Here is a 19,783-nt window from a genome sequence, read left to right on the forward strand (position 1 = left end):
ATATTCATCTTGATATTCAGAACATTTCAATTATTTCAATTTTTTCTACTTCCACTATATTTTTTATAGATTATTAGAAAAAAAATCCTTGCTGATTAAAAAAAAACACAGTTAAATAAATATGTTGATGTTTTTTGTTTTTGTTTTTATTTATTTATGATAGTCACACAGAGAGAGAGGCAGAGACACAGGCAGAGGGAGAAGCAGGCTCCATGCACCGGGAGCCTGACGTGGGATTCGATCCCGGGTCTCCAGGATCGCGCCCTGGGCCAAAGGCAGGCGCCAAACCTCTGCGCCACCCAGGGATCCCAATATGTTGATGTTCTTAAGACCCTTTTCCCAAGTAGTGTCATTTCATGAATTAATGATCCTGGAATTTATGCCATTTATACTATTTTACTTTTCAGTGTATATTCATTCTCTTATAAAGTAGGATTCTAAGAAGTGAATATAAAAGTGACAGGTATATATCTGGAGAAGATAGTATTGCCACAAATGAGTTAATCCAATCAATTTGAGCATCAGAAGCAGAAATCATTAAATTATTTAATCTTTATTATAGAAAGTAATTGTAGAAAGTTCTTTAGCCCAATACCTTTCAGATATAAATATTGGGAGTATATTTGATCCTTGCCTCTTGATATTCTCACCTTTGTGTGATTCACTCCCACATCATACCACTGTTGGTCTGTGTGACTAATAGCATATGACAGAAATGATATCACTTCCACAATTAAGCTATAAAAGACTGAAATTTCCATCCTTTCATCTCTGTTTTTCTCTCTCTTTCTACTTCTATTCTACCTATCTCATCACTCACTCTAGGAGATGCCAGTTGCATTGTTGTGAAAACTTTCAGGCAGCTCACGCATAAGGAACAAAGGCATCAGCCAACTTCCAGCAAGAAACTGAGGCCCGTTAACATCTATGTGAGTGAGCTTAGAATCAGAGTCTTCAGCTCCAACAGAATTTGAGATGACTGCACCACACTGGGCAGGTTGATGACAACTTTAAGAGAGACCTTAAACCAGAACATCCTGACTCGTAGAAACTGTGTAAGATAATAAATGTTGTTTTAAGCTGTTACATTGACAGTAATTATCCATGCTACAATGGATAGCTAATATAATTGTCAAAATTGAACAGAAAAAAGCACGCAAAGTTTTTGAAGCTTTAATACTTTGAACTTATCACCACTACAACAATTTTCTTCTTTAAACTGAATTTGTATGATGGTATTAGTGCTTGCCATGATGATTGCTGTTTCTAAATTCCCAGGGGTTTATTTTCTACTGGGTCTTTTTTTGGAAGTCAGTTAAGTCACCCAAAAATCACCAGATGAATTTTACTCAAATATTTATTGTAGTATTTTTTAAGAAAAACACCTGCCACAAAAATGTTTATTGCAAAATGCTGTATTGCTGGTATGGATCCCGGCTCTCTTTTCCAGAAGGGCATGTTTTGTACAGCATTGGGCAATTTCAGGGCTATGTGGATTGTCTACCAGTTGAGAGATGCTTTGAATTAAAAAGTGCTCTTCATTTCACTAAATTGTATAATGTCAACAGATTCTGCTCTTACTGAAAAAGAACACTTAAGGTCAGATTAACTACATGATTTCATCAATGTGATTTTCTGATTTCCAAACTCCAGAAGATTTTCAATGTCTGATGGTTTCACTATCAGTTCATCACCAGTGCTTCTCTAAGAGGATCTAGTTGAGTCTTGGGGAACCTGGCTAGCTGGATATCCTTAACCAGGTAACCATTTTGTATTTTGTATAAGATTCAATTTGTGGTGGAAATACAAAAGAAGGGGATTGGAATTTGTATTCATTTGCTAGGGCTGCCATAATAAAGTACCATGGATTAGCTTAAACAACAAAAATTTATTGTTTCAAGATTCTGGAGGCTAGAAATATAAATCAAATTGGTATCAGCAGGGTTGATTCTTCTGAGGGCCTCTATCCTTGCCTTGTAGATGTCCATCTTCCTTTGTGTCTTCATATAGTTTCCACTCTGTGCACGTCTATGTCCTAGTCCTCTCTTCTTACGAGAACACCAGTGATATTGGTTTAGGGTCCACCCTAATGCTGTCATTTTACCTCTTTAAAGACCCTATCTTCAAATATAGTCACAGTCTGAGGTGTGAAGTTCAACTTCAATATATGAATTTGAGAGGGCACAAAATTCAGTCTATGAGACTTGAAATATACTGTTTGGATAAACTAAAAGAGCAAATAAGTAAAATCATTGGAAGACTTAAAGCAGAGCTGAATAAGAGATATGTTACAGTACAAGTGGGAATGGATTCAAATTTATTATAAGTGACAAGGCTCAGAAATTGTATAAGAAATAATACAAGAATCAGGGGCACCCAGGTGGCTCAGTCAGTTAACCGTCCAATTCTTGATTTCGGCTCAGATCATGATCTCAGGGTCATGAAATTAAGCCCCACATCGGATTCTGCACCAGGTGAGGAGAATGCTTAAGATTATCTCCCTCTGCCCCTCCCTCCCACTCATGTGCTCTCTCTCAGAAAGAGAGAGAGAGAGAGAGAAGGAGAGAGGGGAAAGGAAGGGAGAAGGGAAGGAGGGAGGGAGAAAGAAAGGAAGGAAAGAAGGAAAGAAGGATTCAAGAATCAATAGCAACAAAACAGTTAATCATGGAGAATTTCCATGATTCCATGTGTGTATTAAAAGAGCATCATGAATTATGCAGAGGAAATAAAAATTACAGTTAAAAAGCATATCAGAACTATCATAAAATACATACATACGGCTTAAAGAAATCCAGAATGAACAAGTAATCAGAGCTGGGTACAGATGTAGTAAATACCATTTTGAAAAAAATAGATTCACTACTTGTAACATTTAACTTTAAGAAAAATCACTTTAAAACAGGCTAGTAAGTTTGCCACAGGGGAAAATATCAGATAGTATGTTCATATCAGTAGTTCTCAGTTGATTTCCAGGAAAAATTTGAAAATAAAAACTAATAGGCATTCTCTCAGAATTTTAGAACATATTAAATGCAAAAAAACTTTTGTGTATCTTATAGTAAATAAATATCAATCATGTTCAAAAATTATCTTCACTTATTTGGGGCATTAATCTACTTAGCACATTTGGTTGTAAGTTAATCAGGGTAATCTTTTGTGTGTATGTGTATCTGTGATGGCATATCATACAAAGCAAATAAAACTATCTTATTTCTCCTTTTATGAAAGAATTACAAGAAAGACACTTAAAGGCAATTTGCCCACTGAGATGTTTTAAAGGTTTTCAGTACTAAACTCCATTGTTATTTAACACTTCAGAGCAGGAGTCAACAAACTGTTTCTATTAAAGGCCAGGCAGTAAATATTTGCAGCTTTTCTGGCCATAGGGTCTGTGTCATAACAACCCAACTTCAGCACCATAGCATAGGAACAGCCATCAACAACACTTAAAGAATGTGGTGTGTTCAATCAAGCTTTAGGTATGGAGACTAAAACTTGAATTTCAGATCATTTTCATGTGTCACAAAATATTATTCTTCATTTTACTCTTCTTTGGTTTTCAACCACTTAGAAACTTTCTTAGCTCACAGGCTCCACAAAATCAAATTCAGTAAGTGCTTGGTTTAGAACTACCCTATTAATATACTTGTAGGCTGATAAAATAGGCAAAACACTACAGAGACACTGAAAAATGTGCAAAAATGTGAAGACGCGCTAATAGATTCCTAGGTGCAAGCCTAGTTGCCTTCTAGAGTACATTATTGCTAGGTATAGAGCCAAAACCAATTAGCTAAGGTTGAGTTCACTGATTTTCTAACTGAAATATGCATGGTGGCTAAGCCATGAGAAAATGTTTATACTTTAGACAATCAGAAGTAGTATAACTTTAGCAATAAATATATCACACATGCTTTTATTGTGATAGTCACACAGTTATAATAGCTAGCACACATACCAGACCCAGAAACTTGCCTAAGGACTTTAAATGTATTCAATTATTTAATTCTCATCCCAAGAAATCCTGTAAAATATGGGTAAAACTGTTACTCTCATTTTACAGATTTTACTTTCAAAATTATGTCACAGTTTATCTGGCATCTATTATCTGGGGTGTGTGTGTGTGTGTGTCTAAAAAACAGTGAACTATATATGTAAATATACTTGTATTTGCTTGTACAAGAGACCATGACCACTGTTATGGTCTTCAATCTTTTCTCATCCATCATTTTTTAAATTACACAAAATAAAAGAGATCAAATGAAAATATTCTACCAACTTAATGAGCACACAATTGGTATTATGACTAAGAGCATTACTCCTGGTACTTGTGACCTGGGATCTGATGAAGCCTTTAATGTCTGGTCCTTCTCATATATTCTCCCAAACAGAGTCACGGTCAAGAGGGGTCCAGATAGTGGCTTCATGCTAAACAACCGTCCATCACTTGACACCTAATTAAAACACAGAGGAGTTGACTGAGTCTCCCTGTAAGTTATACCACCCCACAACAGCTTCTAAAATTCAGTACAACTAGGTGAAGAAACAATAAAAATAATGTTGTTGAAATGGTATAGAGTATAAGAAGAATCAGAGCCATGGAATCAGCACTGATTCATTTATTATTGAAATGGCCATAATCAATATCTTATCATTTACTTATTTGAAGAAGTATTCCATGAGTCGACAAGCCTAAAGCAATGGGTTTGGGAGTATCTAAGAGAAATCTGGTCTAGTCCTCTCAGACATAATAGGCTCCTCCAAGTGGACAGAGGGGATTGATTGAGGGGATTTGAGCTGAGCCTCTGTCATCTCTGCCACTCACTCACCACAGTCTCCCAACCTGTTCATTGTCCCTAGTGCCCCACAGTACCTATTCCTACAAGGAAGGGGGAATAAAAGCAAAACCCACAGGAATGTCAAGGGAAGAATATGGCTGGGCAGAGCTTGTATGTTAAGGAAATATTTCTGGACTTTCAAAAAAGTGATAGCTTTCTTGCCTATTTCAGCCATTGTCAGATTCTCTCTCCTCAGCTGTTCCTTCTTTCTTTTTCACTCATGAATCACAGAAGGCCTTCCCCGCACAATGAGGGGAATTCTCTTTAACTCTGCTATCACTGCCCAAAAACTGAAGAGTTTCCCTCTGGTGGGGCCAATCCTGAAACCCTGCTTGAATCTTCTTCCTATTCAACAGATCCCAAACAGCTCAGCCTCTTTCTAATAGTCTCCACAATAATATATATATAGTGATATTTGTAAACACTTAAGAAGGTTTTGTACTCAAAAAATGTTTCCTCTTACATAAAATGAATTGTCAATATTAAGCAAAAGTTCTTACCTGAAATTCTCCGGGTGCAAGCTGAGTTTCACTTAGCAACACCTCAGGGAAAACATACTGGGTTCCAAAAGTACCACTGAGGGAAAACATTTCAAACCTGGTAGAAGCAGTTTCAACTGCGCCGCCACAAGTATGTACATGTGCTGTTTTACATTTCAGCAGAGTACAAATCTAGGAAAGTAAATGCAAACCAGTAAGCCTTAAGCATATACCCTCCAGAACTAGAAATCATATCTATGCCCCTTTGTTTGATAAAATACTTTTTTTCCATTACATTAATCCAGTTCATTGATACATAGCTACTTCAGCTAGTAATAAAAATAAAGGACTTCAGACCCTACCTAGTGCTTTCTGCAACTCACAAACAGATTAAATTTCTTAAAGCAACGATCAGACACCTCATCTTTAGCCGTGAACAGATGTACCCTCATCATTCTCAAGCTAGCAATGCTTTTATAATCAAATATTCTATTTTTTAAAGGATACATCTAGACACTATAATCTCTACATTTTTGCCTATCTGACACAATAAAAGAACTTTAAAGTTGAAATGAACCCTAGAGTTGATCTAGAGACAATCCCTGTGAATTGGAAAAGTCATATACTTTATATCTAAGCAAGAACTGACACAGTTCTCACTGTACTACATAGTTATACTAACTACACTGGCCTGCTACATACTTATTGAATGTAAACTTTAAGTATATGAGTCATCTCTCTGTGCAGATGCAAAGTCCTCAAAAGGAAGACCCTATTTATTTAACTCTATCTTGCTGCATCTTCCAAGTCTTATTTCAAACCACCTTCACCTCCTGCCTGACTAAAGCAATAATCTCTAACTGGTCCCCCTGCTTCTACTTTTGAAGTTGGAGAATAAATGCTTTAGAGCAAATGTGTTAAGATGGGATACAATTAGATTTCAGGTTAAGGTAAAATGAATATATGCTCTTATTTTCTTGACATCTTACTGAAACCAACATTAGGTTTTTGTTTGTTTGCTTGTTTTTTAAAGACATAAACTCACAAGGACAGAATGGGAGGATAGATCATGGTACAACGTTGGAAGCTGGGGTGGTTGATGCAGAAGTAGCAAATGATTTAGCAGACCTAAAAAGAAAACCAAGTCCTAAACTGGCAATGGGAGAGCCAAGAATCAACCCTATCTACACTGCAGAATACTCAGAAGATTCCATTCCTGGAAGTGCCTCAGGAGCCAGTAAAGAACTGGCTAAAGTAAGGAAAATTTGTGGGAAGTTAAGGATGTCTCAGATACTGAGTCCCCCATCATGGATGTGCACCTGTCCTTACCTTCTTCCCATAAAAGATGGAGCATTTATTTCCAGAAAGGGTAAAGCAGATTATGTTTAGTGGAGGTTTTAAATAACCTAGTTGAAAGGGATTACATGAATGAAACCTAGTAAATGTTGTGACCATCTCCTTCCCCCATGGCCACATCCGGCAAGGTCATTGCTCCCACCTGGCTCTCGAAATCCTGCCAGCAAATAATTAATCCTTTAGAAATAAAATTGCCAGATAATTACAGGAAAGGAGTCTTGTTAAATTTGAAGTTTAGATAAACTAAAAATACCAAAAATAGTTTTCAATTTAAGTATGTCCCAAATATTGCATGGAACATACTTGTAGTCTTGTTAAATTTGAAGTTTAGATAAACTAAAAATACCAAAAATAGTTTTCAACTTAAGTATGTCCCAAATATTGCATGGAACATACTTGTATCATATTTGTTGTTTACCCAAACTTTGAATTTACCAAGCCATCTTGTATTTTAGTTTGCAAAATTAAGCAACACTATTAAGGAAGGGAATTAGAAGAATTTTAAAACCTGAGTAACCTGACCCATCTCAAGAGGAAGTCTCCAAATGTACTTAACTCAGGGATTTCTTTAACAAAAGGCCTGGCTAGTTATTCTCCAGTGAAGCTTAAAATTGGCAAGTATCACTCCTATGCTCAACTTTTCAGTCAGTTTTTGGTAATGTTAAAGGGTAACCCTATATATGAGGAAAGCTTCTAACATGAAAGGGAGAGCAAAACAAGTAGATAAAGGAAATTTGAGGGGAAAAGAAACCATTTAAGGGGAAGAAACTCCAAGGAAAAAAAGATTTCCTTAATAGCCTCAGAGAGTTAAATACTGTATCCAGAAAACATCAGCAAAAAAATACAAAAACTCATAAAGCAAAAAAGTAATTCTTCAAAAATAAAAACATGTCAGCAAAAATAAAAGACTCAATGCAAGCCTTGGAAGATCAAGAGGAGAAAAACTCTCAGAAAGCAAATGGAGAAAATGAAAATAAATAGCAAAGAAAAGTTTAAAAAATTAGAAGACCAATCCAAAAGACACATGTCTCCGATAACAGGACTTCCAAAAGAAGAAATGGAGGGGAGGAAATTCTAAAAGATTTCTGAGAAACCAGGAGGAAGAGGGATACATATACAAAGGATCAGGAATCAAAAAAACTCAAGAATTCTCATTGTAGCAATACAATGACCTTGATTTCCATACCTAGGGATATACTCTATTAAATATGAAAAGAAAGGCATTTTCAGTCTTTTAAGTTGAAAACATTTCATCACCCACTCACTCTCTTCCCAGAACTTAGAACAAAGGAAGTGTGTAGTATTGTGATTTATAGTAAGAAATATATATTCGGTCTTTTTCCAGTTCCTGACATAGAAGGCCCTAAAATCCTTGGAATTTGGTTAGTGATAAGAGGGGAAATGTGAAAGGAGGCACTTTTTTTATTCATAATGAGCCTCTTTCCACCACACCTGAGTTCATGTTAATGATGAGATTTTTGGAAAGCCTTTAATAACCACAGAATGGAAATGGTTACCATCTGGTAAGAGAGTTGGAATCTCTCTGGGGAGGAGAGAGGAGCTGGAGGTTAAATTAATCACCAATGGTCAATGATTGAATCAATTGTGTCCATGAAATTAAGCCTCCATAGGAACTACTAAAGATGGGGTTTAGAGAGATTTCAGGCTGGCAAACAAGAAGGCCATATTTACATGCCAGGAAGGTGGCACAAGCCAAAAACTCCATGGGGACAGAAACTCCTATGCTTGGGACACTTCCAGATCTTGCCCTATGTATCATGTCCTCGATTGTTCATATGTATTCTTTAAAATGTCCTCTGTAATAAATTGTTAGTAGTACATAAAGCATTTTCCTGGGTTCTATGAGCCATTTCAGAACATTAGCAAATCCAAGGCAGGGATATGGGAACCCCTGATTTACAGTCAGGTCAGAAAGCACCTAGACTTGCCACGAGTCTCAAGTGGAGAGGGGACCAGACTTGTGAGACCAAGTACTCTGTGGACTCTGCATTGGCTCCAGGTAGATGGTGTCAGATGTAGGCTGCTCCTTCTCCCACTCTCCCATAACAACTGCTATAAATCTTTATCCAATATTTTACCATCTTCTACTCTAAAAAATGCTACAAGCACCTTCTTTACCCACGTCCTTAAAATTCACTCTAGAATACTTGGAAAATCTCTGTGGCAAGATGTGGAGTTATTGTATCCTTATTTCCTTTAATTTCTCTTCTCTCAGTTAAGAAATAGATTTTGGTGTTAGAGATTTTTCTAGCATTAATTATCATCACAGTTAGACTATAAAAGATTATGAATATAATACCAAAATCCCTCATCCTCAATCCCAAGATCAGGCTTCTCTAAAAATAAAGGCTTTGTAGCATTTGACATTGTGACCTAATCTGAACTAATATAAGGCTATTATGTTTTTATTTAAGCTATTTAGGGTAAATAGTCCCATGTTTTCCATCAGTCATATTAACATGTTTGATTTGGGGTGCTGCCCCAGATTCTGCTGGTGATACTGGGTACCATGGCTCCAGGTGAATGTTCCATAAATACTTCAAAACCAACATCCAAAATGATCTGAGCATCTCCCCACTGCCACTCAATCTGCTCCCACTCTAGCATTCTGATCTGTCAGAGCATTATATTCACCCAGCTACTCTTGCCAGAAACCTGGCACACTCCAGTTGCCTCATTCTGCTTTCCTATTCTGTATCAAATTAACTACTAAGTTAAGTTTTCTAAATATTGCTTGACTCCAAACCCTGCTCTTATTCCAACATAATCTTGGTACAGGTCCTGATAGGACTATTCTAGTAATCTAAGTAGCCTTTTTGCCTAGTTTCATCATGCCACAGTGAGCTACTCAACAGCAGATCTGATAACATCATTCCCTTGCTGAACACCTTCCAAAAGAAGACTGTCACCCAGAAAATAAAGTCCAAACTTTAGGAATGACTGGTAAGATTCTGTCAAATGTGATCCTGCCTCTAGGTTCATCTTCCACCAACCCTTGTTTCTTACATTATGCCTTAATAACAATGACCTGCATACCCTACTTCTTGACACATCCACACACTTGCTCAAATTCCATTCTGTCTAGAATTTCCTTCCATTCTTTTCATTTGGATAAAAGCATAAGTCTATATATCATGTCTCTGGAAACTTCCCTGAATCTCCAGATTAGGCCAGGTAGAGCTTGTTAGTATTCCTACAACAAAATGTGGATTCTAAGTTCTATCACATGCTACCTGTATTGACCTTATTTATTCATATGTCTATCCCTGCTACTAAATTCTTCAAGAGAAGGGCCTTTACTTATTCATCTTCATATCCAGTAGCACTGAATATATACCTACTATGCAGTAGGCACTAAAATAAATCTCCAAATGAGCAAGCATTGGTAAAGTGTTTGTCATATAGCAAACAGAATATTGTACAATGGGTTTAGGTCCAGCACTCAATAGTTTTCAGTCTTAAATGAGTATTTGGATAATTTCACATAATATGTCCTTGATAAAGCTGGGCATAGGATGCCTGAAGTACCTAGACCAGGTAGGGAGGTGGGAGTGGTGCTACAGAAAATGCCAGGGCAGCCTTCTTGGTGAAGACAACACTTGAAAAGCACTGTGAATGGTGAATAGGTGGAGCCATCATAGATAAAGGAAACCACCTGTGCACACATGCATAGGGTCTGCAGATGCCCACACAATGGGGAAGAGGAAAGGTCTCAATATGAGAGAAGCCCAGGGCACATGTGAGAGAAGTGAGAGAAGACAATGGAGACTAGGAAATGGCACATGTCAAGAATTTATGTTTTGTTAAGGAATTTGATTTGCCCACTAGAAGACAGTGAGGAATTTTAAGCAAGAGAATAAAATAATCAGAAATGGCTTTTAGTAATTTTTGTAACTAGAGTGCAAGAAATGGATTGGATGGGGCTGAAATGTCAACAGGAAGCCTTGAAATAGGATGGGAGCCAGTTTAGGGAAGAGGAGAACAGAATGAGAGGAATATGAAAGTTGTTTGCTCATAGGGGTCACACCTCACCAGGCTATAATAGTTCCCCCTTTAATGTTGAGGGAAGTGAACTATCTACTACATATCTCAGAGGTCAACTGTATATGTCTCCAGGACATACTTAGTGTCAAGCTCTTAATGAAACATGCAATGATAAGCTTTAGTGGACATATCAAAAAAATGGATACATTTATTCAGGAAGGAAATATGAGAGGTTAACAACCATTAAAGTCATCTGTAACTTAATTATTATATCATTTTAAATACAGGTACTGTAAATAAATCTTCTGCCTTTTCTCTAGCCAGTTTCAAATGAGACTGACAACTAGGATTTCAAGTTTTAGCACATAAAAATTCAAGATGCCCAACTAAACTCAAATTTCAAATAAAATTTTTAGTGTACATGTATCCAAAAAATTGAGGCATACTTATAATAAAAATAATTCATTGTTTATCTGCAATTCAAATTCAACTGGGGGTCCTGTATTATATCTGGTTAACTTCCCTGCAACCAAAACAATCATTACCTGTAAATAATACCTCCCTTCGACAACATGTAGTCCATCAAACGCCCCTAGGGCATAAACTTCATCTGTTCTCTTTTCAGACATCTTGTAGCTTAGATGACAGCAGAGTTTTTTCTGACAAACTGTGTAATTTCCTGTGACTCTTGTGAGCTCCAAGAAGGTGAATTCATCAAAAAAAGCAGTACCTGTAAATTCCTGATTTTCTGTTGGGAATGCTTTTATACTACTGGCATAAGAAGTCCAATTCACCACAATAGGGTGATGTGTATAAGAATCCAGTTGTGAGAGGAGAAGTTTTCCCTCTTTTGTCTTCATATCATAATGAAATGCTCTTGGAGAATCGGGTGCATAGATGCCACTTCCTGAAAGTGATGTTGGAAATAGCATTTAAAATAGAAAAGTGAAATGGAATTGCATAGTTGTTATTGTTATTTTAAACTCACATTACCATTTACTCTAAGTTATATACATCATTAATTATAGTAAAATATATTGAAAAGGACAACAAGTGAGAAGAAATCAAAGTATGATACTAAAAGGCCAATAAGAGAAACTTTCATGTAAGAAGTGGTGAATTTTTGAAGGGGAAAAAAAAGTATACATATAAATGGAAAAAAAAACTAAATAAATCTACAAAACAATTTGGGCTGAGACTGATTCTACAGTATGTCACCAGCTAGATATGCAAAAATTAAGAAAATATTATATTAAGGAGTATACATGTTAGCTAGAAAAAATATTTTTTCTTGTACTTTTTTGATTACAAAAGTTTGTAAATTTTAGAGCTTACACATTACCTGTCATTCTTTTTGAGGGGTGATGTATATTGGATGCAAGGAAGTTGACTCCCATGCCCATTGCCCAAGCTGAGTGGAATTGAATAGCTGATAAATGTGGCAAAACATTCATCCATGCTGTCGGGAAGACTATGGTATCCACATGGAAATCTTTCACCAGAGTAACAGCAGGATCATAGAAGAGTATATCAAAGCATGTGAAAATGCCAAATCTTCCAAAGATGGTGTCAAAAGTCACAATCTCAGGTTTCTTGGGTACATTGAATTGATTTTCACCCATGAAAAGGTTGTGCTGTAAGAAACGGAAGATGAAGTGGGTAAAAGTCTCTTTTCAGAAGTTGGCCTGGGTGTTACTGTGCCTGAAAAGGTGCAAGCCAACATCTCTTACTGCCAATTTAATCCATGACCACTGTCTTCACAGGGAAAAAGTGTAAGAGAATCAGAGATTACTACAACTGATAGGAGCCTTTGGTTCAATATCCACATTTTATAGATATGTAGAAGGAAATCCTTAATTATTAAGGCCCTCTTGAATCTTAGAAAGACATAGGAGTGAAATAGATAACTTCTATTTGCCAAGAACACTTAACTCTTTTCTGTGGAGAAAGAACTTTCTTTGCTTCTTTCTCTTCAAAACCAAGTCTATCTGGTAGGTAGTTTTTCCTTCTAGTCTTGACCCAATGCCAAGGCATGTCTTTAAAAGGACAAAGTCTAAAAGGCAACATTATATGTCAATGCAGGTACCTCCTGCTGATTTTCATACACTTCCACAGATATATTCCTGTGTTCCTAAATGCATAGGAAGCCTCCTGAGCCTCTTCATAGGAGCTTACCACACCTAATCATACTTACTATGCTTTGTCTCTAGTCTGCTTCTGAAGTGTACTTTTTACCAACACTAATTATTTTTCTTTCTTGTCCACTTTATTTTGTTAAATACTTAGTAACTGAACTGTTTGCAAATTAATTTTACCTTATGGTAGCGTGCCACCAGTTTTCCCTGAGAATCAAACACCACATCAGTGTTGTATTGATAACGACCATCGAGGGGACACTGAGAGTCACTGGCATTGCATGGCTTCTTATCTCCAATATTAGCTACAATGTAGATAGAGTTGTCCTTGGCCAGGCAGCTGAGTCTTTCTTGCACTGGGGTGTAGCCAAACCTGATATGTGTTTATTGGAAAAAGAAAACAAAAATGAAGCTTATCTTTTAATAAAATTCAGAATTATGTTGTCTAAACCTATTATGTTATATACGTGAAAATAAATTCTAAATAAAATCATAGAAGGGAAGGATTAAAACAAGAATAGATTTCAGAGGAAGTACATGCTTGTGAGAATTTGGTTGTAGGAAACTCTTCTAGGACAAGATTATAGGCCATGTATTTTTTTCATCAGAGCATTTGTCATCATATATAATAATCATGTATTCATTATGTGTTTGTCTTAAGATGTGTGTCACATCTCATGGATATTTGGGAGCAATGATACACATCTTCTGTTCACTAACCCTGGCAGAAAAGAGGAATAAAAAAATATTTCAAGTGAAAGAATGAAAACTTGGAATTACAATTCCAGATGGCAGAGTAGGAAGGACCAGGAATACATCCGTCCACCTAGATAATATTTGTATTGGCAGAATCTAACCTATGCAACTATTTTGAAATTCTGAAGTCTATCCCAAGGCTTGTAAATTCCAAGGGAAGGCTTGGAAGGCAAATTGTAGTCAATTGCAGTCAATTTCAGCTCTTAGCTCAGCAAAGGCTACCCATGCTTTACCCTACATCCATGCAGGTGCCTGGAGGACCATGCAGGCAGCTTATTGGGACCAGGTTGGACAATAAAAACCCTGTCCTCCAAATATCAGGGATCTGTGCTCTGATCACTGATATGTGCTTCTGATCATGGAGGTGCAGACACAAGGGTAGGCAGCCATTTTTGTACCCCATTACCACCACAACTACCATATTATTGCAAGTCCTTCCCCTACTAGCTGAAGTAATTTCTAGAGGATTTAAAGAGCCATGGTTGTCTTCTCTCTCCCTTCCTTAATTTTGTCCTTTTTCTCTTTTGGGAGTCAGACATTTAAAGACTAGGACATAAAAAAGCAATAATATACACAGGAGAATTTAGAAAGTCAACACATGTGGTCAGGGAAAGACACAGGCTAAGAAAAGCCCTCAAAAGATCTTAATTTTACACCTCAAGCTTATGCCTAGAACAGAAACAGCCTACAGGAATCAAAACAAGCAAACAAACAAAAGGCACTAAACCCTGAGGAAGGGGAAGAATTTGATATCCAGAATGATCACATTTAAGATTCAAATATCAATTTATCAACAAAAAAATCACAGGCATGCAAATAAACAAGAAAGTATGGCCCATTCAAAGGAAAAAAAAAAAGAATAAACTAATGAACCTACAGAAATCATCCTATGGAAAGACCACATGGCAAACCTACTGGACAAAGACTAAAACAACTGTCTTAAAGATGCTCAAGAATTACAAGCAAGTGTAGAAAAAGTCAAGAAGATAACATATTAACAAAATGGAAATATCAGTAGGGAGATGGAAAACCTAAGAGGAACCAAAAAGAAATTCTGGAGCTGAAAATTACAATGACTAAAATAAAAAATTTACAAATGGTATTCAAAGATGAATTTTAGCTGAAAGAATCAATAAATTTAAAGGTAAGCCAACTGAAATAATCAAGTCAAAATAATGGAAAGACAAAAAGATTGAAGTGAACAAGGCCTAAGGGAGCTGTGGGACACCACAAAGTGGACTAATACACAGATTATATGAGTCCAAGAAGAGTGAGATAAAGAGACAGAGAGATTATTTGAAGAAATCATATCTAAGAACTTCCCAAATTTAATTAAAGACATGAATATAAATAACCAAGAAGTTCAATGATCTCCAGGAAGGATGAACTCAAAGACACCCATACCAAGACATGTAATCAAATTGTCAGAAGCCAAACACAAAATAAGGATTTTGAAAGCCACAAAAGATAAGTGATTCATAACATACAAGGAATCCCCAATGAAATTATCAGCAGTTTTTGATCAGACACTTTAGAGACCAGAAAGCAGTGGGCCAATATATTTAAAGTGCTGGAAGAAAAAAAAAATGTCATCTAAGAATCTGGTATCCAGCAATACTGTTCAAATGTGAGGGAGAAATTAAGACACTCTATGCTAATATCTGGCAAAATAGATTTTAAATTAAAAAAAGATTACAAGAGACAAAGAAGGACAATTTACATTAATATTCACAATACAAGAGAACTCTTAAAATTCAACAACAATCTGATTTAAAAATGGGCAAAAGACTTAAATAGTCTTTTCTTAAAAAAACAAAAACAAACAAAAAAGAACCAGCCAGGCAAATGGCCTATAAGCATGTGAAAAGATGCTCAACCTCACTAATCACTAGGAAAATGCAAATCAAAACCACAATGAAATGTCACCTCACACCCTTTAGAATGTCTACTATTAAAAAAAAAAAAAAAGGAAAATAACAAGGGTTTCTAAGGATGTGGAGAAATTGGAACACAAAGGCGCTGTTGGTGAAAATGTAAAAATGACATGATTAGGAAAAGAACTGCCAGGAAACCAGTTTGGTAGTCCCTCAAAAAATTAAAAATAGAACCAGCATATGATTTAGCAGTTACACTTCAGGATATATTTCCAAAAAATTGAGAGCAGGGTCTTGAAGATACATCTGTATACTTATGTTCATGGCAACATTATTCACAATACCTAAAGGTGGAAGTAACTCAAGTGTCCATCAATGGATGAAAGGTAGTAAAATGTGGTATACATACACAGTAGAATATTATTCAGCCTAAAAAGGAAGGAAATTCTGACACGTGCTATAACATGAATGAACTTTGAAAACATTGTGCTAAGTGAAATAAGTCAATCACAAAAAAGTAATATATAGGTAGCTAGCATAGTCAAGAGTAGCCAAATTCATCAATATAGAAAGTAAAGTGATGACTGCCAGGGGCTACAGAGATGGGGAAATAGGGAGTTATTGTGTTCTTTCTCCAGCTTTACTGAAATATAGTTGATATTTAACATTGTGTGAGATCAAAATATAAAATGTGATTTGATACATGTATATATTAATGTTTACCACAATTAGGTTAACACATTCTTTAGTATAATTACTGTTTTATTGTTAATACGGTGAGAGCATTTAATATTCACTCCCATTGCAACTTTCAAGCAAACAATAGAGTATTGTTAACTATAGTCACCATGATATACATTAGATCTCTGGAACTTATTCCCTCTTATAACTAGAAGTTTGTATCCTTTGCCTAACTTTTGTCTCATTTCCCCCACCATCAGCCCCCAGCAACTATTATTCTCTCTGCTTCTATAAGTTTGGCATTTTTAGACTCTACTTATAAGTGAGATAATGCAGTTTTTGTCCTCTGCCTGGCTTAGTTCACTTAGCATAATGTTCTCAGGGTTCGTCCATGTTGTTGCAAATGGCAATATTTCTTTTTCATGGCTGAATAATATTCCATTGAATATATGTATATAACACATTTCTTTATCCATTCATCTGTTAAAGGTCACTTCATTGTTTCTATGTCTTGGCTATTGTAGAAAATGCTGCAATAAACATAGAGGTGCAGGGATCCCTGGGTGGCGCAGCGGTTTGGCGCCTGCCTTAGGCCCAGGGCGTGATCCTGGAGACCCGGGATCGAATCCCACGTCGGACTCCCGGTGTGTGGGGCCTGCTTCTCCCTCTGCCTGTGTCTCTGCCTCTCTCTCTCTGTGTGTGACTTTCATAAATAAATAAAAAAAAAAAATTAAAAAAAAAAAAAACATAGAGGTGCAGATATCTTTTGGAAATAATGATTTCACTTCCTTGTGGATCATACGGTAGTTCTATCTTGAGGAAACTCCATACTGTTTTCGACAGTGACTGCACCCCTTTATATTCCCACCAACAGTAGAAAGGGTTTTCTTTGTATTCTCTTAAGCATTTGCTATCCCTTATCTTTTTGATAATTCCAGGAGATTTCCAGTGGGCGTGAGATATACAGTGGGTTTGATTTGCTTTTTCTTACATTTACTTGATTAGTGATGTTTGGGGAAATGTCTATTTAGATCCATTGTCCCTTTCTCTCCCTTTTTAACTATTGAGTTGTGTGAATTCCTTACATATCTTTGGATATTACGCCCTTATCAGATATAAGATTTGCAAATATTTTCTCTCATTCTATAGGTTGCCCTTTCATTTTGTTTCCTTGGCTGTGCTGAGCTTTTTACCTTGAGGTAGTTCTACTTGTTGATCTTTGCTTTTTTTGTTTATGCTTCTGGTGTCATATCTAAAAAGTCCTTACCAACTCCAATGTCAAGATATTTCCCCGTTTTCTTTGACCGTTTTACGACTTCAGGTCTTATGTTTAAATCTTTAATACATTTGAGTTAATTTTTGTGAATGGTGTAAGATAAAGGTTCAATTTTGCTCTTTTGCATATGAATATACAGTTTTCCCAACACCAGTTATTGAGGAGACTATCCTCTTTCCATTGAGTATTCGAGGCTGCTTTGTCAAATATTAGGTGACTATATACACATGATTTATTTCTGGGCTTTGGAGTCTGTTCTACTGGTCTATGTATTTGCTTTTATGCCAATAAAATAGCACAGTAAGTTTTGATTACTATAGCTTTCTAATATAGTGTGAAATCCGGAAGTGTGATGATTCTGGCTTTGTTCTTTCTCAAGATTGCTTTGGCTATTTGGAATCTTCAGTAGCTCCATACAAATTTTAGGATCTATTTTTTCCTATTTCTATGAAGATACAATTTTAATTTTGATAAGCATAGCACTGAATCTGTAGATGGTTTTGGGTAGTATGAATATTTTAACACTATTAACTCATCCAATCCAAGAACACAGGATCTTTTCATTTATTTATGTTTTCTTCAATTTCTTCCCTTAATGTCTTATTATTTTTGGTGTACAGATCTTTCCCTTCCCTTCTTTTATTAAATTTATTCCTAAGTATTTTATTATTTTTGGTACTTTGTAAATGAGATTATTTTTTTAATGGTTCATCATTAGTATACAGAAATAGAACTGACTTTTATATATTGATTTTGTATCCTGCAACTTTACTGAATTCACTTTTTTTTCCCCAATTTTTATTTGAATTCTAATTGGCTCCAGGTGTAGAATTTAGTGATTTATCATTTACAATAACATCTACTGCCCATCACAGTAAGTGCTCTCATTAATATTCATTATTCATCTAGCCCATTTCCCCACCCATCTCCCTCCATCAATCTTTGTTCTATAGAGAACTCTAGCTATAGAGTTAAGAGTCTCTTATGGTTTGCCTCCCTCTTTTTTTTTTCCTTCCCATATATTCATCTGTTTTGTTTCTTAAATTCCACATGAGTGAAATCATATGGTATTTGTCTTTCTCTGACTTATTTCACTTAGCATAATATACTCTAGCTCCATCCATGTTGTTGCACATGGCAAGAACTCATCCTTTTTGATAGCTGAGTAACATTCCGTGTGTGTGTGTGTGTGTGTGTGTGTGTGTACACTACATCTTCTTTAAAAATTTATTTGTGAGAAGAGAGAGAGCATGAGTAGTGGGGGGGGGAAGGACAGAGAAAGAGGGAGAGGGAGAAGCAGACTTCCCACTGAGCAGAGAGCCCAATGTGGAGCTCAATCCCCGGACCTCAAATTCATGACCTGTGCTGAAGGCAGATGCTTAACCAACTGAGCCACCCAAGTATCCCTATACTACACCTTTATCAATTAGTGAATGGACATTTAAGCTCTTTGCATAGCTTAGCTATTGTTGATAATGCTGCTATAAATATCGGGATGGATGTGCCTCTTCAAATCTGTTATTTTTGTATCCTGTGGGTAAGTACCTAGTAGTATACATCCTGAGTTATAAGGTAGTTCTATTTTTAGCTTTTTGAGGAATTTCCATACCGTTTTCTAGAGTGGCTACACCAGTTTGCATCCTTACCAACTGTGTAAGAGGGTTCCCCTGTCTCCACATCCTCACCAACATCTGTTGCTTCCTGTGTTATTATTTTTAGCCATTCTGACAGGTGTGAGGTGGTATCTCACCATGATTTTGATTTGTATTTCCCTGATGATGAGTGATGTTGAGCATTTTCATGCTCATTTCATTCATGTGTCTGTTAGCCATCTGAATGTCTTCTGTGGAGTAATGTCTATTCATATCTTCTGCCCATTTCTTAACTGGGTTATTTAGCTTTGGGTTTCATAGTTTTTTTGGTGAAGTCCTTAGGATTTTATTTATACAAGACACAGCAGCAGCAGCAGCAAATGGAAACAACTTTAGTTCTTCCTTTCCAATTTGGATGCCATTTATTTCTTCGCTTGACTAATTGCTCTGGCTAAGACTTCTAGTAGTACATTGAATAGGAGTATGGAGAGTGGACACCCTTGTCTTTTCCCTGATCTTAGAGGGATTCTTCAAATTTCTATCAGTATGCTTTTAGCTGCAGGCTTGCCATATATGGCCTTCATTATGTTGAGATATGTCCCTTTTATATTGACTTTGTTGATAGTTTCTATAATGAAAGTATGTGGAATTTTGTCAAATGCTTTTTCTGCATCTATTGAAGTGATTTTATGATTTTCATATTTCATTCTATTAATATGGTGTATCACATTTTTGTATTACTTATGTTGAAAAATTCTTGCATGCCAGGGCAAATTCCATTTAATCATGGCCTC

At 36.2% G+C, this 19,783-nt stretch overlaps 1 protein-coding gene across 5 annotated transcripts in view; it reads right to left on the reverse strand.

Moving 5' to 3' along the window:
• Window positions 1-1,868: 1,868 nt before the first annotated feature.
• Window positions 1,869-19,783, reverse strand: part of VNN1 (vanin 1) — a 36,393-nt gene continuing 18,478 nt past the window's right edge. For all 5 annotated transcript variants that reach the window (XM_055324670.1, XM_055324672.1, XM_055324668.1 and 2 more), the window contains 5 exons: window positions 12,991-13,183; window positions 12,018-12,309; window positions 11,221-11,582; window positions 5,336-5,506; window positions 1,869-4,451 (listed from right to left, as the gene is read on the reverse strand). In XM_055324670.1, the coding sequence (XP_055180645.1) occupies window positions 4,269-4,451; window positions 5,336-5,506; window positions 11,221-11,582; window positions 12,018-12,309; window positions 12,991-13,183 (1,201 nt within the window). In that variant the 3' untranslated portion in view covers window positions 1,869-4,268. The remainder of the gene's footprint in view (window positions 4,452-5,335; window positions 5,507-11,220; window positions 11,583-12,017; window positions 12,310-12,990; window positions 13,184-19,783) is intronic.

Source organism: Nyctereutes procyonoides, unplaced genomic scaffold (assembly GCF_905146905.1).
Source record: "Nyctereutes procyonoides isolate TBG_1078 unplaced genomic scaffold, NYPRO_anot_genome, whole genome shotgun sequence".
Taxonomy (NCBI): Eukaryota; Metazoa; Chordata; class Mammalia; order Carnivora; family Canidae; genus Nyctereutes; species Nyctereutes procyonoides.